The 27083-nt window shown below is 42.8% G+C and overlaps 1 protein-coding gene across 1 annotated transcript in view; it reads right to left on the bottom strand.

Moving 5' to 3' along the window:
- Nucleotides 1–1440: 1440 nt before the first annotated feature.
- Nucleotides 1441–27083, bottom strand: part of CRB1 (crumbs cell polarity complex component 1) — a 145242-nt gene continuing 119599 nt past the window's right edge. Inside the window, exon 12 of the mRNA XM_065880477.1 lies at nucleotides 1441–1656. Coding sequence (XP_065736549.1) covers nucleotides 1441–1656 — 216 coding nt within the window. The remainder of the gene's footprint in view (nucleotides 1657–27083) is intronic.

The following is a 27083-nucleotide window of genomic DNA, read 5'->3' as shown; positions in this document are numbered from 1 at the left end:
AAGCCAAATTAGTTTGATTTCAAGAGAGAATGGGAGGAGAGGAAGGGGAGACAGAGAATATAAAACTCTCTTATGGACAGGCATAGTGAGGAACGGGATGGTAATTGGAGGGAGATGGGGCCACAGAAGGTAGTTTTATACAGTAGAAAATATGGCAGCATGTTTGGTGCTATTGGAAATGATCTAGTACAGTGGGAATGTTGATGATGTGGAAGGTAGAGGGGCGATTTCTGGAGCGGTGTCCTTGAGTAGTTGAGGAGCATGGCTTGCTATAGAACATATACAAAAATTCATGTTATTAATTTTTTAAGCATATATCCAAAATATATCAGGTTGGCCAAAAAGTTCGTTCGGGTTTTTCCATAAGTTGGTACAGAAAAATCCGAGCAAACTTTTTGGCCAAACCAATATATGCATACATTAAAATTTTTTATTTATATACTACTTTAATAGCATGCTATATGCATTTCAAAACACATATAAAAATCTAATTAAATCTTTGGAGGAAAAAATACATAAATAGGAGGCCCAGTATTTTCCCTCCAAACCACAGATAGTCCTACACACATGCTCGTTGAGGTGCGTGCACGGTACTTTGGGGTTCTTACCTTTAGACAAGGTCACCGTCTGACACTGACTTATCAAAAAGCAGTTGGAAGGAAAAAGCTTGGTCTTTCAGGTTTCAGAACACGAGGTTTCCTTTTCTTCTGTTTTCTGCCTCGGAAAGTGTTTCGACCTTAAGCAACACCTTACAAAGGACAAGGGCTTTAAACATAGCGCTTGGGGTGATTTAGTTAAAACGTTCTTCAAATGCTCCTAGAGGTTACTTTTGTCACATGTAGTGTCACAAAATGCAAAAAAATACTCAGAAAGAGGAACAACCACATTTCAATTTTTATTTATGGATGGTGAGTCGCTTTTCAACCATAGGTCTTTCCCATAACTTTCTCGAATCCATAACTGAAGGACAAAATTGTGCATCTCCTCATAGGTACAAACTAAAACCTTTCGCTACAGGAAGAGTGAGACATGTGTCTATTTTTTTTTTTTTTCTGTAGTTTCTGTGTGAAAAAAATGCAGTTGCCAGCTGATGGGCAAACTAAAAACGTGTCCCCAAGTTGCAAAGAGTACAGAGTGTAAATGTCAGGCACTGGAGTTTTTCCCAGAAGTCGCATCCTCAGGAAGGTATTTTTCCTAATTATGAGGCTGAAATTATTGGCACAAGAAACACTGTTCCGTGATTGGCTAACATAATACAATAAAACAATGGTGTCAAGTTGAACCACTATGAACATCTATACAGTGGTCAAAGGAGTCCTTCCCACGGTTTCAGTGTGGTCCCAGTTGTAACCTGATGTCTCCAGGTTTGCCAGAAAAACACTCAGGTACAAGTGTCCCATTCGCAGTGTGTGGATCTCTTCCTCTAGAGACAGGATGGTCCTAAATCAGCCTTTCCATTGCAGGGGGAGCCGTCATGCTCCACATCTCCACGCGAGAGCCATCCTTTTCCTGACGGCTCGGGCTGTAGGACCCCTGAGTTGCCCTCTTGTTGGAGGCAACGACAGAGGCCACCACTGCCAGGAAGAGGATCAACAACAAGGCTAAAGTCACTGAACCGATGGCGGTGAAGACGTCTGAGAGCAAGTCGTCTGCCAACTGCAAGGATAGAAATAATTGTGATGTGAGTTACACAGCAAAGGGGAACGTCCAGGTCAAGGAACTACCCTGGAATGGAAACCAAGCAGAGCGCAGGTGCCACTCAGTGCTGGAGAAAGATCAAGGTGTGGAAGGAAAGTCAGGTGTCCTTATTCCAAGATCATGAGAATGTGACTGTCTCTAGAGTCCAAGGTCTAGAGTCAGAAAGTGAGGCAGGAGACATCTACTGTGTCTACTCTGTGTCTTAATTTCAGTGACTGAGGTCATTTGTGTGACATCAAGGCCAAAGGATGAACCCGCACGTTTATTTGTAAAATAGTTCTGCATCTATAGAGATGTATGGCTCACAGTCTTTTGACTCCCTTGCAAAAAGTTCTGATTTTGCACTGAAAAAAAATTGTTGTTTTACAGCCTTTCTTGGGAAAGGAAGAACATTAAATTAGTTGGTTCTCATGGGAAAGATCTTGAGACATAGGCTGGGCTGCAATGAGCTTGTTTCCACAGTCATCACTTTGACTTGGATTTGATGTGACAATTGAATGGTTGTGAAAACACACGTGCGCCACGTGGAACCAAACCTGGGAAGAGAAAACTGCAGGCAGAGCCCCACATGGAGTAGCTGGGTCCTGGACTCTCAGGGGTGTGCCTCGTACAGAGTGGTTTGCCTAATGTTGATTCCAATGTGTTTGCCAAGCACTTTTTGCAATGGGTAAAATGAAACTGACTTAGTTGCATAGAAATATTAAAGACAGGACACAGTTGCTATTTGAATTTTTAACAGGTTTTCAAAGAAATATTTCTGTCAGGGTAAGTAAAAGCAGAAGTAAATTCGTTTACCTTCTCATTTAGCTTTCTCTAGGACCCATTCCCTGTTACCTAACCAAGCTACTGTTACAAATGTAATCTTTGTTAGTTTAACATCCTAGGGAATTTTAAACACCTTTGTTTTCCTTTGTGTTTTTACTTTGCTGTTGTTATTCACTGTGCTTTGCTTTAGCCATTATATAATTAATATAATCCTTTAATACTGTATCTCTTCATAATATCGTCTTGGGTATACTCACTATGAGCCTTGTTTGAATGTGCTTCATTAGTTTCCTCATTCATTCAACAATGCTTATTGGCTATCTGCTATAAACACTGAACTGAGCTAGGAGATAAAAATAGAAGGTAAGTCAAAGTCTGAAATCTGGAGCTCAGACACGCACACACATATACACAGATAATCATACATTATAAACACGTTATGATAGTGTCATAAATGAACAGCATAGGGGTGTAGGTAGAGTAATATTGGAATGTGGCATGTGATTACCTTTTGAAGGATAAATGAACATTCAAATAGTTCGAGCGGGAAATTCTACTTGGATGAAACAATTTGAAATCAAAAGAGCGAGAGTATATAAAAGTCCTTAGAGTTTGGGGAAACAGTAGGAAATCAGGCGTGACGAAATGTATTGTCCATAAATGTGTATGTTTGAGTGGGAAAAGGATTTAAAAAGTTGGTGAGAGACAGAACTGTAAGGTAGATGAATCTGGACAAGACATTTGAAGGCCACACTAAAATTCGGACTTGGTCCTGAGGTCAGTGGGAGCCAGTGAAGGTGTTTGAGAGCATGATATGATCAAGTCTGTGTTTCATTAAAACTTGGCTCTGGTAACAGGGTGGAGGGTGGGTGGAAGTCAAGGTGGGGCTGGAGGTGGAGGAAATAGGAGTTTATTGTATTAGTCGTGGTGAGATGACCTCGGTCTAAGTTTGCCAGTGGAGTGAGACTCGAAGAGGAAAAGGTGGAGAGAGACTTGGGAGGCGGAGCCAGTCCACGGCAGATGGTGCGAGCGAGGCTGGGGGGAGCGGAGGGAAGACAAGAATGGTCACCACAGGAGGTGACCCTGTTGGCTGGGGTCTCATTGGCTGGGATAAGATACACAGGAGCAGAAACAGGCGTGCATGGGAAGACTTTTAGGCTGGGAAAAGCTAGCGTCAGGTTCCTGGGCAACATTCAGGTGTGCGCTGCTTCTCTCCACATTATTGTCTAAAATTCTGGGTCACAGCAACTTTTCCAGTTATTGGAGAAAAAGCATATAGAGTTTCATAGAATTCAGTCGTTCTTGAGAAAAATTGTTTACCTCAACTAGAGGGCAGGTTCTCCGGCCACACTGTGTGGCAATGACATCCTCTATCTGTAGAGATAACTGTGGGCTGGGACAGATGAATACAGCCATAGACCTGGCCTTGAAAGCTCAAGAGCCGGGGTCTCAGCAGGACAGATGGACCCCTTGGTGTTATCTGGGGACCACTAGAGTGTGTAATCCTCTTGTTCCTAGATGCTGAATTCTCCTTAATCTGTCCAGTAAACTGTGTCATCTTTGGGAGTCAATGGTTGTTCTGCTGGGTGAGTGAGTTGGGAGGGTCCACACCCACACAGAGAGGAGACGATCACTTGGTTTGCCTCTGTTTTCTAAACTTCTCCGGCATCTTCTCGTTTGGGCTGAGAATGATTGCTCGGGGAAAGCTAATGCCACCCAGACCCTCGCACCTGCCACCCTGCAGCTGGAGAGGGAGGGGACATGGCAGGTGTAGGCGCTGAGTTCTTGTTGGGACCCCAGTTCTGGCAAAACCAGAGGACTGATCTGCTTCACTTATCTTGGGACCTGCGGGGAACCAAGGCTCTTGTCTGTAGAGGCTCCACTGCTCTCAGCAATGTGGAGAGAATGGAAGGGCCAGCTCCAGACCCGAGAGAAACCCCCTGCCTCTACTGGCTGTGGGCTGAGCGGCGGGCCTCAGCCAGTCCCTGCAAGACCCTGGGTTTGATCACCTGTAACACCAGATCCTAGCATCTACTCCCAGGGATGGGAGTCAGGAGACACAACACATGCAAAAGCCAAAGAGAATGTCCCAGAGTAAGTTCCCAGCACAGGAGAATGTGAGCAACCGTGAAGATGTGATGTATCACCTTGCTGACTTCATTCAATTCTGAAAGATGAAGTAGAACTCCCTCAGTGCCTCGGGATACAACCCGGGAGCCAACCTACAAACCTAACATGGCAATTCCGAGCTTCAGATAAAGTTTTGGATGAAATGGCTGGCCTAGCGATATCAGATAGGGCGCGTCACTCGGCTTTGGTGGGGAGCTGAGGGAGTCAGTTTGAAATCGCCTCTGGAGGGCCCTTTGCTTTTGAATTCCCCTGGCTGAAAGGCCTTTTTTGCTCCGCTATTCTTCAACCGGGCTTAAAATACACAGCCCTGGAGTGGATCCTTTGATAGCTGAAACTGCTGGGACACAGGAACTGACAAGGCCGCCAGGTGTGGACCGTCCTGAAAAACAGCGTGAGTTTAAGGCCAGGCCTGTTTGGATGGGTTGTGCTGCTAATGCTGCACTTTTGAATAACCTTTTTCAGAAAAGATAGACCCCAAATTAATTAAAATTTCATGTAAAATTACTTTTCAGATGGCTTATGCTGCAATCTGTATTGTTAACATCCCGTTTAAATGTACATTTTATACATGATCACATTAAACTGTGGTGACTTGGAACCCCCCATCTGCAGAATGAAATAAATAGGTGCTTCATTTTTTTTCCTCCATGGAAGATTCATTCTGAAACACTGACTGGTTGTGGCCAAATGTGACCCAAGGCAAGGATGCACGCTGGCATTCTCAGGGGAAACTGCCAAAACTTATTTTGAACCTTCTCACCTGAGCCTAGGCTAGAACACGCTGGAAATACACATTAGCTTTTTTCCCTTAAACTCCAGAAGAGGAATTCTATGCTGTGATTCCTCTGAGGGGAGACTGGAAACAGAATGCACTTGCAAAACAGACGGACATGGGTTTGAATCCAGTTTTGCCACTGGTGTCCTACACTTATCTCTGCTGTTTGTCCACCTGTAAAGCGGGAGTGACAGTTCCTGCGTCCTAGGCTTGCTCTGAGACGTGGAGTATCCAGGTGTGTGGAGCTTCTCTGAGGGCCAGGCTCAGAAGGGAAGTCAGTCCTTGTGGCCACTCCTGTTTAGCACTCTTCAGAGGGATGACCCTTCCCCGGCTGATTTCCCCGGTCCTGCTTGGGCATCAGAACACCCACCAGATGCCACCCACTCTGGCAACAAGTCGGGACTCAGAACCCAGCCTGGGAGCTGAGAGGGGCAGCCGCTGACCTGGAGCTGGCAGGGGCCTGGGCCATCCGGCCGTCAGGGCCCACAGCCCCTCACTAGCTGACTGCTGGTCAGTTCATCTGATTTTGAAAACACAGAACGAGCTGGCTTGTCTGGAAAGGAAAAGTAATGAGACTATCTCTGTCCTCAGCACCAGGATCTGCCTGTCATAATATTTAGGGCCAATTTAGAAAAACGTGAAAATAATAAACACATTGGAAGGAGCCTGGAAAAACAGGATATCTTAGGAAACTTGACCTCCTATTTCTAGGTGAAAGGAGGTGAAGACGTTAAAGCTTTGACTTGAGGTGAGGAAATTCTAGGACTGAGGCCATGGTTTCCCCCTTAGGGGCATATTTTTCTCACATCGGATTTTGTAAAATCAGCAGAAGTACGTTTGTAGTTGAAAAAAGCAGAAATGTTGGGAGTTAAAAACTGGCTCCTGAAAAACACTAGGGTGGAGTGAATTCCCCAAATCCTTCTTAGAATTCAGTTTATATGTCCGTTGTGTGGAAATATGTGGAGACAGTTGAAGACAGGAAGTTAGAATGTTTGGATGTGCTAGTTGATTACAGGTTATATTCCAGCTTCAATATGTGAGTTTCTGAAATGTGTGTGTGTGTGTGTGTGTGTGTAGTGTTACACAAGTACATAATAGTACGTTATGTACTATTATGAGCATCAGTGATTAATGGGAAAATACTTTAAAGATGTTGTGCTTTTACAAAGTTGGTTATAATATTTACCTTCCATCTGTGTATCTAAAGTGAAATGAGGACATCTCTTTGACTCTCATCCTTCAAATTAAAAATAAAGAAGAGGTAGATGAGAGAGAGAGAGAGAGAGAGAGAGAGAGAGCAAGCAGTTCTTGTGAATTACTTTTGTAACAAGTAGGTCTTCAATTTGGTGGATGGTAGAAAACTCCCACACAGACCTGGGTCCTTGAACTATCTCTTATTAGTGAATTGCTAGGAACAGCCGTTTCCATAGTAATATTGAATTAGTGCCAGAACTCTGTTTTTAAAATGAATATTGCTGCAGCAGCCAATTTTCAACCATAAATACACTGTCTCCTTTACAGTTATAAGGGGGGAAACAGGGTACTGAGAAGCTGAAAGTGGGGCCTTGGGCAGCATCCTGGCACAGGGAGGGGACCACCCAGCAGATGCTCCTGCCACCTTGTAAAATGCTCAGGACTGGGAAGCATGGCAGCCACGGAGCCCCCTCCAGGCAGCTGACAGCTGCAGGGACCAGGGGGCGTCTGAACTGCAAGCCCAGTAGCATTTTCTCCTTGGTGCTCCCATCTCTTCATCTGCTGCTCTGCCTCTCCCAGAAGACACACAGGCTCTCAAAGGAAGTCGACATAGTCTTTCAACCAATTCTCACCAAGTAATTACAGTTCCTTACAACTCTACTAATTGGGGACCATCTTGACAGCCTGGTGATGGAGAAACCCGGCGACACGAGGTGGTTCCGGGCACCACTCCCACTCCCGGAGGGGTGCTGTCCTGGGAACCTTCTAATGTGATTTCCACATCAGGCCCCACCGAAGACGTTGGAATCGCTACTGGAAATTTGGTACACGGGAGACAAATCAGAAAAGGAGCTGGTCCAGCACAAGCCTGCACGTTTGGGGTTGCAGCCCTAGTTGAAAGCATCGCTTCTTTCACAACTGACCACCAGCCCACGCATGACGTGTGTGGGCTTTTAGGGGAAGAGCACCATTATTCTGAGATTTGAGGGGTGCTGTGACACTGGTCATGAAGGGACACAGTTATTCCTGCATTCAGCAAATGGTTCTTGAACACGCCTTCTGTGTGAGCACAGTGGGAGCTAGAATACAGTGGTGAGCCCGGCAGTTCCCAACCCCACCCATCTAGTGTTGGGTCTGGAATTCTTGCCCCGATGTCTCACAAGCTCTTTCCTACTCAGGACGCCACATTTTCAGCAGAAGCATAGATGTAGCTAGAAGTTTGGAGACACAGCTTTCCTATTCTCTCTCCTTAAGCAGGTGGTATAAGTGATATAATTGTTCTCCTTGGAAGACCAGGTCTTATGAATAAAAATTCGCTCTTTGCCTCATACAAGAACCAAATCCCAGCAGCCCAAACTCAGATTTCATTATGTTTTTGTAAATTCATTGTTTGAAGAAAATTGCTGCCGTTTCTGCTGACCCTGGGTCAGGGGGTTACCAGATGTTGTACGCACAGAAACGTTTAAATTCCAGGTAGGGATTATCACATCCTGTCACCTTCTCAGGGAGGCCTTGCCTGATTGCCCTCTTTAACTGTAATCAGCTTCATCTCTCTCCAGCACGTCGCGCCCTGGGACACCTAACAGTTCACGGGGGAAGTCCCTCCCCTCCCAAGGCAGAAGTTCCATCAAGGTGCATCTCCATCCTATGCCTCCCAGCCCCTGGACCGGCATCCGTGCCCCAGGGACCCCGCGGTGATCGCCACTGGGCAGAAGGCTTGCCCAGCAGCACATGGCGAGCTCTCAACTTCATGCACAGAGCTTCTCCCCAGGGATTCCTGCAGGAGGACACCCTCAGCCTGTGACCCACAAGAGGAGAGACAGCCGCTCTCTAACTCCGCTGAAGGGTCAGGGCGCCTCGGAGGGGCTGCGGGCAGACACTGGGAGGGGGGGGAGTGGGGGGTGCGGCAGATCAGAAACCACGTGATCAAAGAGTGAAGGGGGCTGTTACTATTATATAACTTGGCTACTATTCCTTTCTGTGGAATCCGCCACAAACAGTCTGCTTTCACCTTCTCCTGCACCAGAGCCCAGATGGGAATGTCATCAGGTGACACAAGCAGGAGATGCGAGAGATCATTTTTTTTTAAATACCATTTTCTATGTGTGAAACATTCTTTTTGTCTCCGCTAGATGACCCCCTGGACATTATCATGGCCCATTTTGGTCTCAGAAAACCTGGGTAGACAGTCGTACTTCCTTTCCTTCTTTTTCTCTCCTTCTCTTTCTCTCTGCATTCCAGAAAACAGTGGTCGCCAGCTGAAGACTCGGGCTGTGTAGTGCACACCACACTGTGAGCCGCACACACTTGTGTTTGTCAATCGGACACCCTTTCCATCTTCATTATTTTACACTGGGATCCACTCAGAACGCAGTCCCCTGCCCTTCCGCTCGGATTGCTCCTTGTTCATTCTCAGGGTCGCAACCTGGTTAAGACGGTAACTGTCTCTTACGTGGCTGGTTAAACGGTCCTCTAGCCATCCTTTCTTGCCCCAGGATCTACCCCAGCCAGCCAGCCCTACAGAAAAAAAAAAAGAGCTTGCTTACCTGGCTGGGAAGCCCACGGATGCTAACCGCATCAGTCCTAACCGTGTCAAGCCTAACCTGCTGAGTTTTAAGTCAAGGCTCGTTTTGACTTTGCCCCCGTTTCCCTGTGAAGGTCAGCATCAGCTACGCCCTGCACGTCTGCAAAGCGACAGTCCTCACCCGCCCTTCTCGAGCAGGAACCAGCCTCCCCCGCCCCTCCCCCGCCCATGCCGCTCCTCCAGGTTGAACACGCCCTTTCAGGAGACCTCTCCTCTGCTCAGAGCACCCTGGGGCTTAGCTGCCCTTTGCAGTTCCCCCGGGCACCCCGCGGGCTCTCCTCCCAGCATCTCATTCCCAGAAGCCCAGGGCTCAGCCCCGTTTAGAAGAGCTGCGGCCCGGCCTGCCCGGCGTGAACTGTCCCGTGCAGTTGAACGTGCTGCCCTGTTCATCAGGGGTTAGGCCACCCTCCACCCCGCCCCTCAGGATTGTACGGATGAGTATCTGTTTCCTCTGGAACTTTCCGACACGACCAAGTGCAGTGCTTTGCACAGAGTGGCCGATCAATTGTTATTGACTCACCCACTGGTAGTGCTCGTGGCTCTGTTTAACGCCTTGATTCGATTCTTTTTTCAGTCGTCGGGAGACTTCTCTACTGCCGGGAGTTTATTGGTGGGGACATGGTTCACCCATTTGTTCATGCGCTCATTCACTCACGCATCGTCAGTGAACGCCGTCACCGTGGCAGGCAGCTCCCTGGGCCCTGGACACACGCGATCCAAAGGCATAGGCATCGCCTTCAGAGAGTCCACCGTGGAGTGATGGTCCCAGGCCGGGCGGCTACGCAAACCGCCACAGTTCAGGCGACGGGCACCCTGTTAGAGGCGAGTATGAAGGAAAGAAAGGCGAGAAGGTGGACTTCATGACATGCTCCAGTTTTCTTAAAGGGAGCTGCTGGAAGAAGGAGGTGAGGAAGCGTGTTGAAGGCAGAAGGAAACACCACGATCCAGCGGGAGAGAGGAGAAGCGTGCCTGGGCCTTTCCTGCTTGCCTGGGAGGCCGGTGGAGGGAAGTGCTTCTTGCTTCTGCAGAGCCCCACGCGGAGAAGCAGCAGCCCATGTGTCAGGAAAGCGTTCACCCAACCTGGGCAGTAACCACAACAGGTTCCCTTCCAGGAAGCTTCTCTCCTCTCCCTCAGCGAAGCAGAGGCCAGAATCGCAAGCGCAGTTTCATAGATATTCTCTGCAGTTTCTTTCCTAGCACATCTGACCTACACCTCTTATAAGAAACCTATCAGCCTCATAGGCCAGGAGTCCTCTACTAACCTGCGTTTTGGAGGACACAGAAGGGTTTAAATTTCTTTAGACCCCTTCTCTGACATGGTCTATAGATTTTAGAAGGTGATTGATAAGTATATCAATTGATTTTATACAACATTTCAAAAGCAAGAGAATATCCAGCAAACAAGTTAAAAAGGCAGGGGGACTTCTGAGATTAAATCATACTAAAATGACATGACAGCTAACAACTAAATGCAATTGATTGTATCCTTGATCAAAAACAAAAATCTAAAGGACAATTTTGGGACAATTAGAGAAATCTGAACATGGACATTATATGAGATGGTAAATTTCTTAAATGCCATACTGGTATATGGTTGTAGAAGGGAGTCCTCTTTCTTCGGAGACACTTGCTAAAATATTTAGTGGTAAAGTGTTACAACATCTGCAACCTACTTTGTAAAGCTAGAGCAAAAAATGTATGTATATAGAGGTAAGAAAGGAAGCAAAATATTAAAAAACTGTTGAAACTGGATGAAGGATATGTGTTCACTGCACTATTTTTTTTCTGATTTTCTTTAGCTTTCACTTTTTTTTCCAAAAAAGTTAGAAAAGTAATACTTTTAAAAATGATGTTACCGTGAAAATAATTCCTCTAAGCCCCCAATTTGTGGATCTTGCTTCTTCACTATCTGTTTGCTCTTCTGCTACTCTGGGTCTTGCTGATTTCTCTCCCTGCTATACTTCTATAGCCTAGTAAATCTTGTTCCCATCGATGGTTTTATCTCCCATCTAGACACTGAGACATTCATGGATCACATCACATGCCAGTTTCCTCACACATTTGGCCCTAACCCTCCTGCTGGAGCCTAACGCAGTGCCAGGCACACAGTGGGCGTCCGTGGACTTCCTCACCATCTCCTGGCATCGTCCTTCCTGACCTAAAAGCTGTACCTTGGCCCTTTCCTCACTTGGAATTCTTTCTTCTTACCAACTTTCTTCAGTCGGTGAAAAGCTGCTATTAATTCATTCTCACATTAAGCAGGAGAAAGAATGCCAAATCCCCAACATCCTTATGGCTTATCACATGTCCTTTTGGCAAAGGTAATCTAGTCTGTGTCATTGTATTTATTGCCCCCAAATCAGAACCAGTTGCCAGAGTAATGAAGGTCTATTGGTTTGTGTTGGCTTAATCCACGTCAGGGGGGCTTTAGGGGCATATAAGGATAATTTGACCAGCAAAAGGAAAGCCATAAAAATGATCAAAAACGCTAACAGATATGCTGAGAACACCAAGCTTGTTTTACTGAGGATTTATGGCCAACTTATCAGAAAATTATTCGGTCCAAGTCTACATTCAAATAGGTCCCTCAGTAATTCAGCAAAGATTCCAGCCTCTGAAAGAAACAGCCTCTATAATGAGATACTCCAGTAACCCCTAACTTGCAGCACATGTAGTTTAATTTTCAACAGTTGTGAGACTGCAGTAAATCCAGCTTTTGAATAACTAGTTCCACTGATACCTCAGACCTGCATTAAATTAGCAGAGCACGAAGATCAACGGCATCCTCTCTCCTGACATACCTGCGTCCGTGTTTATTAACCAAATCGAGCTTAAATGTCTGACCTCCCCCACATGGCAGCCGTGCCAGCGCCTGCTGGGTCCCAGCAGAAGTGAGTGCCAAGTCACCAGGCTCTGCCGCGTGATGTCAGCTGTGCCCCAGGACCAGCTCTGGAGGTTGTATTTTATCGACCAGACTCAAATTGGTTTCCCCTCGTGCAGGTGAAAAAGTGTGGCATCAAGTCACCCATGTGAAATATATTACCTTAACTTCGATAGCTTGTCATTGAAGTCGTTGTTTATATAATCTATTGTGCCATTTACTCTATTCTTATTCTACAAAGCAACAATAGAAATGAAAACCCTTGCTTCCAGTGTTTCATGGATGAATGTCTATACCCTGTACCTTCTCTTAAAAAATCTCAGAAGTAGCTATTTCTATTGTCATTGTTGGTTTACATCAAATTATCAGATTTTCAGTTTCAAAGTCTGCCTCGTGGAAGATGAAAGAAGCATTGCGTGCTTTAACTGGAATCCTTTCACAGTGCAGCTCTCTCCCTTCCAAATCGTTTTGAGACTTGCTACGTCTAAACAGGGAAGGAGCCTGCCATGCTGAGGTTGGTCGGATCCAAAGTGAACATTCCTAAATCTATGAGCTTGTCACCACTTAGAACACCAGGGTATCTTACCACCAGCAAAGATAGAAACCTTCATGTTGGGAAGACTGATTAAAGTAATATTTAGTTTTAGAACTAAGGAGTTCTTTCAGAAGTCAGGCTTTCAAATTCCAAATAAGCCATTTGGTAAAACTCTATGGCAGGATTAAAACAAAACAAAACACAAACACAAAAACCTTATGTCTGATTTTGATAATAGTCCACCTAAATGTCCCAAAATGCAACTGGGGGTAAAGATCTATTTACACTGGTATTGAGGATGTACAGCCTTCCTTCTTGGGGGGACAAAAATAAAGTTTAACAGCATTTAACTCAGTCTAAAAATCCTGCTGAACTACAGTTGCCCTATCTCTATGTATTAAAGTAGCATAGACTTTAACAGCCTATTATAAAATGAGACCAGACAATACAGCTGTGCTGGTTATTTTACACTTTTGGAGCTCTAAGTGTACGTACACAGTAATTATGATATACAACGTGTCTGCATTGCCTTTTGAAAGAACGGTTTAGGAGATTCTTGCCTGAGAAGTTCTCTTCCTTCCCTACAAAGGGCTCAAAGGACGAATCTTCTCCTTTTGCCACTGACTAATTTCTAGTGACTGTTTTAATAAGATGAAGATCAGATTCTGTTTCCTATCCAGTTCAGAGACCTTTTTAAGAAGGAATAAGATAAGCTAGCTAACATGTTAAATTGTGTTTTAGTTCTATAATTTGTCATTAATATTGAAAATATAAGGCTTTTCTCCGGATAAACTTTGCTGATTGCTGCATTTTCTCATATTCTGTGTCATACTGAAATTTTAATTATTTACATTCTTTTTTTTCCTGAAGTTTGGAGTAATTGCCTAAAGAATATTCCCCTTACTAACTTAAATAATTTGAAACATATGGAAATTTTGTTTTCTAAACTCCCAAAGAGACTGGGAACTGAGAATTCAAGCTATAAACTAAGCCTCTTCAGTTTTGTTGCTTCTTTTCCCAGACCCCAGAATAACACTTCTCTCCCACCTTTATAAAGTATTTCCCTTGGGTCTATAACTTTTCTATTCCACCACCATTTAGATGACTTGTCCTCAGGGATATGGCTGTGCTAAGAGCCTCAGGAAGAAAACCAAGATTAGTCACCAGGCTTGCAGAATCCTCCCCGATTCTGTTTACGAGGATGGCTGCCAATTCTCCAAACGTGCTCTGCACTCATGTTCTTTTCAGGGTCACTCTGCTCGCACAGCACAGATTAAACACACAGCCTCGGGACTCTCAGTGTTGTGAGGAGAAGCATTTACATTCCACTGACAGCGCGGGGTGTCAAAGGAAGCCATCTGCTCTGATTTAACGACACAAGGGATAGCTACGGCTCTGAGAAGAGAAAGAGAGTTACAACGTGGCTCACCTCAGCCAACCACTCCTCTGTGCGGCGGACCTGGGGAGGAATCGCCTCCAAATTAAGAGGCATTTTTATCCTTAGAGGTTCTTAGAGGTTGGCAGTCTACCCAATGGTTTCATTGTTCTCTTTTATTAAAATTTCTTTGCTACCGTTTTTTAGGCCTCTTCCCCTGGTCTCAGGAACCTAGAATAAATCTAGTATTTCTACTACAAGGTGGCAACTAGATCTTTGATTATTTGTACATTCTACCCAGGCCATTCATCTTTTTGATATTCTACAATGAGATCAGCTGTAAAACACTTTGGAACTAAAAGGTGGTACATAGGGGAAAAAGGAAAAGTAATTAAAACCTGAGGACTTAATCTGTCCCTGGCATCTGACAAGTCACCTCATTTTAATCTTCACACTACTCTAATGATACAGAGATCATTGCCCTTAATTAAAAGATCTTTTAAGTAATTTGTCCCAAGTAACAAATTACTTAAGCAGCAGATCCGGTACCCAAATGGTCAGGGCTTGTTCAGTTATGCACAGATGCATCCTAGGTAGAGCACTATGTAGCTGTAACCCCAAATCTACCCTGAATTTCAACTAAGTTACCCTTATTCGACATATTTACACACTGAGAGGTGAGTAATAATCGTTATTTTACACTTCAGGTCTCTTGCTATGGACAGCACTTATATAACCAGCTGCGTTTCCCTGCTTGTCGGTGTTGGTTTAATTTTTTGGGACTTTGCATGTCAGAATAAACTCCAACAAAGTAGGCTGAGAGGTGGAAGGATTTTGTTTGTGAGTTCTAGGAAGGTGCCCAGCACACAGTGGCTGTCTGGGAGGTAAGCCGTCTCTATATACTGTGCCTGCATAGATCCTGAAAAATTCAGGGGGAAAACAAAGAAAAGGACCCATAATTCACAACTTTCAGTCCCATGCTTTTAACACCCCAGCATGTCTATCAAGAAATAAAACAAGGAAACAATGCAGAAAATCTCCCAGGGTTGTTGCTTGTATAAAACAGCCCTGTGCTACCCTCCAGTTTCAACACAATGTTATCAGGCGATGATTAGGAAGGTAGCTGTTTCCTCGCTTCACAGTGTCAGAAAACAAGGTATCAAGCCAACAACTCCCTTTGTAGGTGCAGCACTGAGATTGCGGCCACATAGCGCTTCCAACTGTAAATATTAATGGTGAAGGAAAGAAAGAGATCTTCCCTGGCTCTGGGCTGCCGGAGCTCAGCAGATTACATGACACTCTGGCATGATTTGCTGAGATGCAGAAAATTGAACTTCTTGTTAACAAGTTTCCATGTATTTTTTACTCCATCAGCAGGTTCTTGAATCAATGCCTAGATTAGGTTTGACTAACATCAGCACAATTTGACTTTGATGGAAAGTTTAAAATTTATAATTAAAAACTGTACATCCATTTGCTAATTTCCAAGTAGAAGGAGCTAATCCTTCTGGAAGCTATAGCATTTACACCTGGTTCCCCAAAGCACCATTTATACCTGGTTCCCCAAAGTTCTTTTGCTTCCTCCTGGATGAAGAAGTCTATAATGCTTTTAGGACACTGGGGAACACTTAGGGGCAAACTAAGAAGGCCTTTTACATTTCACCCACTGCCAAAGGATTTAAGGTTTCCATGAGCTTGCAAGAATGACAGGGTTGTTTTTATACTCCTTTTGAGACATTAATTTCAAAACCATTATATAGGAGCTCCTATTTTCTTGTAGTTTTAAAAAAGTGGACTCAACATTGTTTATGTGAAAACACGCATGCATATTTTACTCTATATAAAGTATATAAGTATGATTTATAGTTCCTGCACTCAATAAATGCCGGTTGATGAGGATGGTGATACAGGAGTCCCTAAAATGCACTTAAGCTGTCCCACTGCAATGGCACATTACTACCCATAAAGTCTGGCGCAAAAAGGTTATCCTACACGACCATGTACAAAATCAAGGAAGGCAGCATTACCTGTGTACAAAATGTTACAAAGTCTACCTACTTTTATTTATAAGAACATGCTTTGGGGCTTCCCTGGTGGCGCAGTGGTTGAGAGTCCGCCTGCCGATGCAGGGGACACGGGTTCGTGCCCCGGTCCGGGAGGATCCCACATGCCGCGGAGCGGCTGGGCCTGTGAGCCATGGCCGCTGAGCCTGTGCGTCCGGAGCCTGTGCTCCGCAATGGAAGAGGCCACACAGTGAGAGGCCCGTGTATAGCCCCCCCACCCCCCCAAAAAAAGAACACGCTTTGAATTGTGTCGCAAAAATTCTAATTGGCGTATTCTCGGCCGTGGACTCCTACAGTTCATTACATGCCATGTTTCTGTCTTAGTGTGTGATTTCAAGATCCAAACTTTTCTATATTTAGAAAGCTGCACTCAAACAGAATATAGCATCTTCTTCTCTCCTGTCAACTTCAGAGTTCATGACACATTGTAGGTGCTCGAGTTATTTTTGACTGAATTGACAAATTAGGTAGCATTGTAAAACAAATGCAAAAGCAAACTTGACATAGATGACGAGCAGCTCTTGATCTATCCAGGTGATACTTGGTTTACTTGTCAGGTACAGAGGAAGACCTGGTAGATCTGCGTGTCAAGGCCCACCTGGGCCTCACTTTGAACTCAGAGAACTCAGCAGGAGCCTGTCATTGTAATTGCAATCTGTGACCACTGGAATGAGTAAATCAGTGAACAAATACCTTAAAAGGGAATCGGGCCAAGGATGGTGTCCTCGTCAAATCTGCTCTAGCTAACAGTGCCATGTGAGTTAATAAGCGGGACACAGCCTACTCCTCCCTCCCAGAATATTTTAGTTGATCAGCGAGCCACTCAAATGCTTTGCCCTTTGTAAATGCACATCACCTTCGTGACTCTCACAATGCCTCCCAGGCTTTTTACATCCCAGAATGCCTCTGTACAAAGGTGCACGTTATAGTCCCAACCCGCCCCCACCACCGTGGTGGGAATCCTGCCAAGCACGTCACCATTTCTGTCTCAGGGCAGAAGACAAATTATATGCAATTACTCAGAACCTGTACCTCTTGAGCTCACCCCACAAGGTGAGTGGGAAGCTCAAAGTCATCACTTAGGGTTCTGCAAATACAATATTAAACTGAGATGCTTATATTGGTTTCTGTAATTCAACAGCATTTATTTTGGTAATTTAAGTGGCAATGGAGTTATCCCAGTTCAAACACACATGACTTTTACCCTCAAGAAGCTGCAAATTAGGATAACGTACATACTGCCAGCTGTGAATATCTTTAGCGTTCACAGGACTTAACTGGTAAAAATAAACAGGTACTGGATTCCCTGAGAGCCACAGAGGAGATTTTACAATCTATTTTCCATTTCCATTTTTTCATTTTCTCCCTGGAAATGTTCTTCAAAACATTCCAGAGTTCCCTGGATGCAGTTTGTCTCATGAAAAACTTGCATTTCTTTAAACTATATAGAATGGTACCTATTTCAAACACCTATTTTACAATTAAGAAATGCTAACATTTGTGAAATATTTGGGTAGGGCTGTCTGCTTAAAAACAACCTCCAAGTGTTGTGTTTTATAATTTAGGAAACAGAAACCCAAGATTGTATTTTGGAGGAAAATCAGTGATGAGTCTGAGTAAATCACTTAACTTGTTTGGGCCTTAGTTTTGGCATCTGTAAAGTGGCAACAACATTCCTACTGATGTTAGGATTAAATGAGATACTACACGTTGGGCACTTCTGATCATCAGGACAGCTCGACATCAGAGAAGGCCCAGCTCCCGTAGGAAGAGACAGCAGGGGTCCCTGGTCACCTGGTCCCTGAGCCAGTGGGGTTTCCTGGGCTGGTGACTCTTCTTGGGCAGTTGATGGTCCGCTTTCAGAAACTTCTGGCTTCCTTAGCTCTGAAAATAGATGGCACTAACCACAGAAATGCTTCAACCACCTCCTGCTTGGTCTAGGGTACATTTTATAAGGATTTGCACAATTGGGACATTTTTAAAAAGTGACTAAATGTATTTATTAATTTTATGTACTTTAAGATGATGAATGATAGCAGCATTAGTCTATAGCCTCAGAGAATCTTTTCTTCATGGTGCTGATCCAGGGAATTTGCTCAATTTTTAGGGAAGGGAGACAATCTGAATCTCCTCAGACAAAAACATGCCTTTGGTCCTTTGAGAAGAAAAGGGAGAGCATCATGGGCCTGAAAATCCTCAATTAATGAATAAGAACTTCAGAAAGATACAAATGAAGTTTTAAAAAAATGCTTAAAGCCAATCGTAGTTAACAAAATGATGGCTAGAGGAAATTTTAATTGGTAGAAATCAAAAATTAAGTTAAAGAATATGTGCCTTTAATAAGCTAGTGAAAAAACAGCCCCCCACCCCACCAAATCTATTCAACAAAACTTCCTGCCTGAACAGTATTAAAAAAAAAAATAGAATATCTGAAACAAGGAACAGTTTGTATTAGTTTGAGTTCCAATAGGAAAGAATAAGACTGAGAATATCATTGAGGCGTTTTCATCAGTCAAATAAAAGCATCATTAAAGAAAGGTGCTACCATTTTTGGTGGAAGGTAATCCTTCTAATCAAAGTGAGTGGCAGCCCACAGATAATCACAACCTATTGGTAATAATTTAGAGGAAAGTATGGAGAGGCCTAAATCATGTTATTAGGAAATGACTCTTCCTTCTCGGGCTGGATTTCAACAGGTGCTTGGATCCATAATTTTGCCCTAGCTTGAATTTATCTGATTTTACAGCCCATCACTTCCCAGCATCCTTCATCTGTCCTAGTCAGGCCTGGTCACTCTGTGTACTCCACATCATCCAAACTTTGTTCCCACAATCGCATCTTTTCTTGTGACCTTTCTTCTCTCTTGAATGCTCTCCCGTTTTCTGTCCTCCAAATAATCTTTCTCGTATTTTATGGCCTCGTTTAATTCCCATAACCTCCATGAAAACTCCCCCTCTTGGAATAGCTCATAGTGACCAGACTTCTGTGAATTCATACTGTGCTTTTACTCAGTAACATAAATTAGGGGCTGTTTTCAATATGTCTTGTAGTTTCTCTTTCTCCTCTGAAACTAGATTGTTGTTTTCTTGAAATTCTTAGAGCAGGGATTATAGATTCTATTTCCCTGATTCCCTGCCCTCCTTCCTCGCGCCCTGTGTCCAGCCCACTGTCAGACAGGTTGTAGAAATGCATGCGTGGCTGCGGTGGTTACTTCTTTGACTCTCGGGGGCAGGCGACGGCACTGACTCGGCAGTTCCCTGCGTCGTCGCGGGACGTGTGCAAGGACAAAACTTTGGATTTCCTGCTGAGAGGCCCAGAATGTCAGCTCATCCCACGGGAGCAGTTACTGCAGAAGAAGGTGGCTCAGAGGGAGGATAAGTTGGCAATGAGGAGGAGGGAGTGGACGGCTCAAACCCTCAGGTGCAGTTGAATTCGAAAAGGGTAGAACATTTGGGCACTTCTTCGTGAGGCTTGTCTGCCCAGACAAATTGTGAAAAATGATAAGCTTTGGTCTTGCCAATGGTGTTCTCGGGGCAAATATAGGCATTTCATCCACGTCCCCGGGCACGTGTGGCAGCCGTAGGGCCCTTTCTACTTGGGAAGAACTCTAGCTCCTTCCCGGGTCCTCCTTTTCTCCTGGCACCACCTGAATTTCTTTGGCATCTTTCCCTCTCTCGTTGCGTAGGGGCTCTTCAACAGTCAGTCCGATGTTTATCGTCTTTTGGGATCAGTGCCATAAATCTCCCTCCCTGTCTTAGGTCTTTAAAGCCTCTTTCCGTTGATCCCGAAGGAAGTTTATGGCTCTGATGGCTCTTCTCCAGGTTTCCTTTCTCAAACCCTTGAGATGCAGATGCAGTTATACAAAGAAGAATTCATGATCATCTAGGCAGTGGGTAATCATAAATGCAGCATGGCCCTTACACACGAACAAGAACTTGGGATCCTGAGCTCTCTTTGCTAGCAGGCACACAACTTTATTTGTGACTTAATTTCTTCTGTGAAAACCAATTTAATTAGCCCTTTGGTAACAAACAATCAAACAAAACCAAAAATCATGTCAGGAAAACATGAGTTTTTGTTTTGTTAAGAAAATTCCTGCTCATTCTAAGACCTGGGTCAATTATCTTCCATGCGTAACTCTCCCTGCCCTCCCCACCTCTGTGTAAACCCCATACCACAAATCATTCATTCGTCCATCTATTTATCCCTTCAGTAAGTACTGAAGCACCTGCTCTGCCAGGCAGGATTGCCAGGCACTGAGGTTTCAAAGTTAAACAGCCTTCTTGAAGCTCACAGCCTCGAGGAGCATCTGCATCGTTGCTCCTGGGTAAGTGGGGCACACGACCCAGAGCCTGGATGCTCGGTGCTACACCTTCTGAACTGGATCTGCTTGGGTAAGGTGTGCTTAACCCCTGACTTTGTGTTCTCATCAGTAAAATGGGAAGATAATACCACCTAAGTCTTGGCATTTTTGTGACAAATAATTAAGATAATGTGTGAGATGCCCTTAGCACAGTGGCTGGCTCAGAGTAAGCTCTACAGTTATTAAACTTTATTAGCCTTGTTACCATTAAATGTTACGATGGAGGTGTGTTTGGGATGGTGTGGGAGCGTGAAGGCACTCCCAGCCCTGACGGGGAGGGAGAAGAGAAAGGAAGCCTTCACTGGCAAGTTCTGAGCACATATATACTTGACCAGGCAAAGAAGGATGAAATTCAAGAATTTCAAAGCTCACAGAGCAAAGAACAACAGATTCTTTAAAACGCCTTTTTTCAAAGTTGCAACAGCGGTCAGTTCCTACTGGTTTTAGAGGAGGTGAATTAAAAGGACATGGATTTTAACAATTCAACATATTCATCTTTGAAGAGAAGAAAACTTACACTCCTCTCCTGAATTACTAAGATTTTTAGGGGCCCTATCCATTCTTCTATAATGGAATGCTTTCCTAAAAGCAAAGAGGAAGTCAAATTAAATATATCCCAGAGGGCTGCTCTGAGAGTGTCCTTGGGTGTCCACGTGACTATGTTAGAGGTGAGAGCCCACATCTTTATGAATCTAAGCTTCCTCTGGGAAATGGTTCAGGAAAGAGCCAATTTATATCAAATTTCACTTCAACATGAATAATAGGGTTTCTGTGCATTTGTTTCTTGGATGGAAGTAATGTTCCCCTAATGGAGAATGTAGATCACTTATCCTCAAGACCCTACCATCACCAAAGGGGTTACTAAAGACCAAGCCTTGCCTTTTTCATTCTGTGAATTTGGCGGGGAAAATGGGCCAACTTTCTGTACTTAATATATGCACTATCAGTTTCATCTTAATTTTAATAACTATGGGACAGGCTGAATACACACACATACACACAAACAGTTCTCAAAGTTAGAAACTGCCACTTTGAACTCACCTCAAAAACACTTCATTCATTATATTAGTTAGTTAATATTTATTATCTACTATACACGACATCAAGTTGGCTATTGAAAAATTTGAGGGAACATACTAGCTTTAAAACAGATGTTTTCCTGAGTTTTAGGTGTCAACCAGAGTGACTTCATTCATTCATCAGAAATTAATATGTGCTTTGCCACTCTGAATAACAAACATACGGGTACCTCAGATTTCCTTTATAATATAGTCTTGCTATCAGCATAGGATTATCAAAAAATGTTAGGGGAAGTGGGTGGGAGTAATATTATTCAGAGATTTATGTGCAACTAAATTAAAGTCAGGTAGACAATGAAACAATCATGAATATGCTTTCCAAATGATCAAATATATTTCTTTGCAAATAGCCTGTTTGTTTTTGGAGGAGTTATATTTAACACGGTGCTTTCTTCCTCTATACAGTTAGTCTCCAATAGATTTCCATCCCACGTGAAATAATCTGTGGTTCAGTCATTACAATGTGAGAAGAAGATAGTAGCCATGACCCTTATGCCTTTTTAGAAGGAAAGAATTTTTCTATTTTTATCAAGGTTGGGAAAATAATATACATATAACCCATAAATATACATTATGAGTCACAAAAGTGTCAAGGAAAAATAAAGTTAAAACAAGTATGAATTTCAAGTCAGGTATCTTGATATTTAAATTTGTTCACATATGAAATTTCCTAGAGTGTGCCTAGTTTTTGGCTCTCCCAAAAAAGGTTAGCAATGGATTCAGTGAGCTACAGCCTCCTTTCCTAAAGCCACTATAAGTCAGTCGAGAAGAAAATCCATACTGTATGAGAATTTACACACTCCATTTTTGAAAAGAAAAATTAGGAGAAACCAAATTCATGTTATGTTGAACTAGACGACATCATGATATCCACTTGCATAATAGTAGTCTTCAGTTTTGTTGATCACAACTCTGTTTTTAATAGATGGAACCGATGCCAAAAGTTTTTCTTGAGTAAAAAGCAAGCGGAATAACTCAAGAAAATGATAACAAGATGCAATCAACTTCATTATTCACTTTGAGTCATTTTGGTAAATTAATTGGTTTGTAACGTGGTCATCTGATTTCTAAAATGATCTGTGATCGACTTCAGTGACATTCTGAAGAGAATGGAAGTGTGTCAGGTAGAGAGATGATGCTTCTCCCAGGTAGAGAGATGATGCTTCTCCAGGGGGAATAACTAGGATGTGTCTCGGTTTTCCTAGAACAATGTCAGTTCAGGCTGTTGTGCCAGTGTAATGATGAACAGTGCTTCCTTTCCCTCTCAAAGTATTCCCGTTGAACAATAAGTAGTACAGTCATCCGTGTCATAACCAACACACGACATTACGTTCACTTCAAATATCTCCATGGTTTACAGAATTGGAGAACTGTGTGGGTGGAGCTATACGTGGAAGTCACCCAGTTCCCTTAGTCCAAGCTCTTCAGAGCAGGAGTGTGTCTTTTGCGTCTATTTTAGTTTCTCACCAAGCTTGGCTCAGAGCCTTGTTTATAGCAGACCCTTGATAATGGTGGATGAATGGGTAAATAGCTGATTTTAGAAATCAGTTTCCGCAAAGTCCAATATTGTAGCAAAAGGCAAGGATCACTTCAGGGAGATTTTTTTTTTTTTTTTAATGATGAGAACTGATTTGACAGGTAGCTAAAAAGCTGTATGATTTGGTTAGCTAGTCAACTCAGCGGCAGACTTCAACCTGCTTATTTCCCTCTGCTGTCTGTGGTTTAACGCCAACCAATTAATTCACTTACGCCTGCAATCCAGGAGCCCTGCTCCCTATCGCTGGTTTCCGTTCTACTTTGGACACATGAAGAAATGTGTTCTGACATGAAGAAATGTGTTCTGAAGGTGAAACTCTATGTTACATGATTTCTGTGAAGCCGGTGGCGATGACCTCACATTAAGAAATGAAGAGCATTAATTATAGTTGGTGAAGCAGAAATCTTAATAATGTGTGAAAAGATGAAAGGAAAACAGATTAGTGAACTGAATCAGACCTGATTTCAGTGATTGAGATACATCAAAATAACATTTAAGAACCTTTTCCTGTGTTAGTGCTATATTTACTCCTTCCTGAATGCTAATTAGTGGAAACTCAGTGAAAAGTGACGGGGCTTTTAAAAACTGTGATTTGAAGAGAATGTCATTCTGGGTGCCTCTTTCTTGAAAGTCAAATTGAGAGCCCAGAGAGACTGCTGTTCAGGGAAAGATGCTGTGCCCTTGGCCAGTGCTCTGTTCCCATCAGGAGCTCGAGGATGTGGGCCGGTCGGCGTCACCCTTGACATCAGCCTTCTGGATCAAACACGACCCTAATTCTCTCAGAAACCGTGCATGACTCTGTCATCCACAAACAACCCCAAGTCCCAAGTCCCTGCTGAGTTTATTTTTCTTTTCTGCTTTGCTCTCTTAATTTAATGAATTTTGTTTAAGTTTATTAGTATAAAGAAGAATTTCCTATCACTTGCTAGATTTACTGTGTTTCAATGAATGGTTCCCACCCTGAAAATCTAGGACTTTCTGAACAGGTTCCCTCAATCAGGCCATCTATTCATTTACATGAATGTTCAGACTCTTCATTTAGCCAGAATAAAGAGGAATTTTGTTGTTAGACCCATCTGCCCACTCCTCAAATCCCCTATCTTCTATTACACAGTCACCTCCCTTTTCCTTCTAGAGGTGTCGCAAACAGTCATAGGCACCAAAGTTTCAGGGTTGAATTGGAAAGAAGTTCCTGTTTGGTTTTCCAAACCATTCTTGATGATGGCTAACATTTTTTATTTTTGCCAATTTGGACCACAATAACAAAGGAACTCCTGCTAATTATCCCTACATCCCCTTCCTAGTTGGCGATCTCAAACCTTTCTTTAGCATGAGAAATGGAAGACTCTGATGAACCCAAGCTCTGATGTTTCCTATATATTTGGCCTTGAGCAATTCAGGTAACCTCTTTAAGTCTCTATTTATCTTTAAATAAAGATAATAATGCCTCTCAGCGTGATTATGAGGGGGAGAAACTGGAGTTATTAATGTAAGTAGTAGAAAATGTGACAATTTTTTTCTTTTTTTTTGCGGTACGCGGGCCTCTCACTGTTGTGGCCTCTCCCATTGCGGAGCACAGGCTCCGGACGCGCAGGCTCAGCGGCCATGGCTCACGGGCCTAGCCGCTCCGCAGCATGTGGGATCTTCCCAGACCGGGGCACGAACCCGCGTCCCCTGCATCTGCAGGTGGACTCTCAACCACTGCGCCACCAGCGAAGCCCGAAAATGTGACAATTTTTAACCTCCCACCAAAGAAAACCACAGGACCAGATGCTTTCACTAGTAAATCCTACCAAATATTTAAAAAAGAATTAACTCCAGACCCCCCTGGCAGTCCAATGGTTAAGACTCCATGCATGCAGTGCAGGGGGTGCAGGTTCGATTCCTGGTCAGGGAACAAATATCCCACATGCCGTGCAGTGCGGCCAAAAAAAATAATTATTATTATTTAAAAATTTAAAATATAAAAATAAAGAAAAGAATTGACTCCATTTCTTCTCAAACTTTTCCAAAAAAGTGGAGAGGAGGGAACATATCCAAAATCATTTTATAAGATCAACATGACCCCAATACCAAAGCCAGACAGAGACACCACAAGAAAAGAAAACTACAGGCCAATATCCTTGCTAAACATCAATGCAAAAACCATAACAAAATACTAATAAACAAATTCCAACAACATATGAAAAGGATTGTACACCATGATCAAGTTAGATTTATCCCAGGGATGCAAGGATGGTTTGACATATGAAATTAAACAGTGTAATACACCACATTAACAGAATAAAGGGAGAAAAATCACATGATCATCTGAACTCATGCAGAAAAAGCATTTGACAAATCTCAATACCATTTCATGATAAAAACACTCAAAAAACTAGGAATAGAAGAAAATTACCTCAACACAATAAAGTCCATAAATGAAAAGACCACATACTCAATGGTGAAAAACTGAAAGCTTTCCCTCTAAAATCTGGAAAAAGGCAAGAATTCCCACTCTCGCCACTTCTATTCAGCATAGTAATGGAAGTCTGAGCTAGAGCAATTAGACAAGAAAAAGATATAAAAGTCGTCCAAATTGGAAATAAGTAAAATTTGTCTGTTTGTAGATGACATCTTATATGTAGAAAACTGTAAAAACTCCACAAATAACTTGTAAAACTAATAAACAAAATGAGCAAAGTTGGAGGATACAAAATCAACACACAAAAATCAGTTGAATTTCCATACACTAGCAATGAACAGCTAATTAGAAAAGGAAATTATTAAAACAACCCTATGTATAATAGCACCAAAAGTATAATTCACTTAGGTATAAACTTAATCGAGGAGCTGAAAGACTTGTACACTGAAAATTATAAAATATTAATGAAATAAATGAAAGACAACACAAGTTAATGAGAAGACATCCTGTGTTCATGGATTGGAAGAATTAATATTGTTTAAATGTCCATATCACTTAAAGCTATCTACATATTCAATATAATTCCTATTAAATTCCCAATGACATTTTTTTCAGAAAAAAAAAAAAAAAGCTAACATTTATACAGAATCTCAAAGGGCCCTGAGTAGCCAAAACAATTTTGAGAAAAAAGAAACCTGGAGGCCTCACAAGTTTTGATTTCAAAATATACTACAAAGTAATCAAAATAGTATGGTACTAGAATAAAGACAGGCATATAGACCAATGGAACAGAATGGAGGGCCCAGAAATACACCCTTGGATCTATAGTCAGCTGATCTTTGACAAAGGTGCCAAGAATACATTACAGGGAAAGGATGGTCTCTTCTCAACAAATGGTGCTGGGAAAACCAGAAATCCATGTGCAAAAAACTGATATTAGACTCTATCTTACACCAAACACAAAAATCGAACTCAAAGTGGATTAAAGACCTAAACATAAGACCTGAAACTGTAAAACTCTTAGAATAAAACATAGGGGAGAAAACCCCTGACATAGGATATGGCGATGACTTCATGAACACAATGCCCAAAGCACAGGCAACAAAAGCAAAAATAGACAAGTAGAGCTACATCAAACTTAAAAATTTCTGCACAGCAAAGGAGACAAACAACAGAGTGAAAAGACAGCCTATGAAATTTCCAAGAAAATACTTGCCAACTCTCTTTCTAATAAGGGATTAATATTCAGAATATGTAAGGCACTCCTACAACTCAGCAGTAAAAAAAAAAAAAGCTAATTAAAAAGGGGGGAAGGACATGAATAGACATCAAGTAAGGCATACCCTCTCTGAGCCTTAGATTCTTCATCTTCTTTAGAAAGAAGTTGGACTAGATGGTTTATGAGAACTTTTTAACTCTTTGATTCTCTGTTCTGCATTAATAATTCCAAATTTAGGAGAAGCATCCTGGCACTTATCAGACCCTTCTTATGTAATAGGTAAAACAATATGAAGTTGCCATGTTTGCAAAATATGCAATTTCATGTGGTTCTGTCTAATATTTCAGTGTCATGTACTTCCGTGTAATGATTGAAAGAGAATTATCTTAATATTCCTTCAGAGGACACCCTACACTTACAATGGAATATTTTTCTAACATCATGATTTTACCATAAGAGTTAAAAAAGAAAAACACCACCC

The sequence above is a fragment of the Phocoena phocoena genome, chromosome 1, assembly GCF_963924675.1.
Source record: "Phocoena phocoena chromosome 1, mPhoPho1.1, whole genome shotgun sequence".
Classification (NCBI taxonomy): domain Eukaryota; kingdom Metazoa; phylum Chordata; class Mammalia; order Artiodactyla; family Phocoenidae; genus Phocoena; species Phocoena phocoena.
Note: the sequence above shows the minus strand (reverse complement) of the source record. Positions and strands in the feature narration are given on the sequence as shown.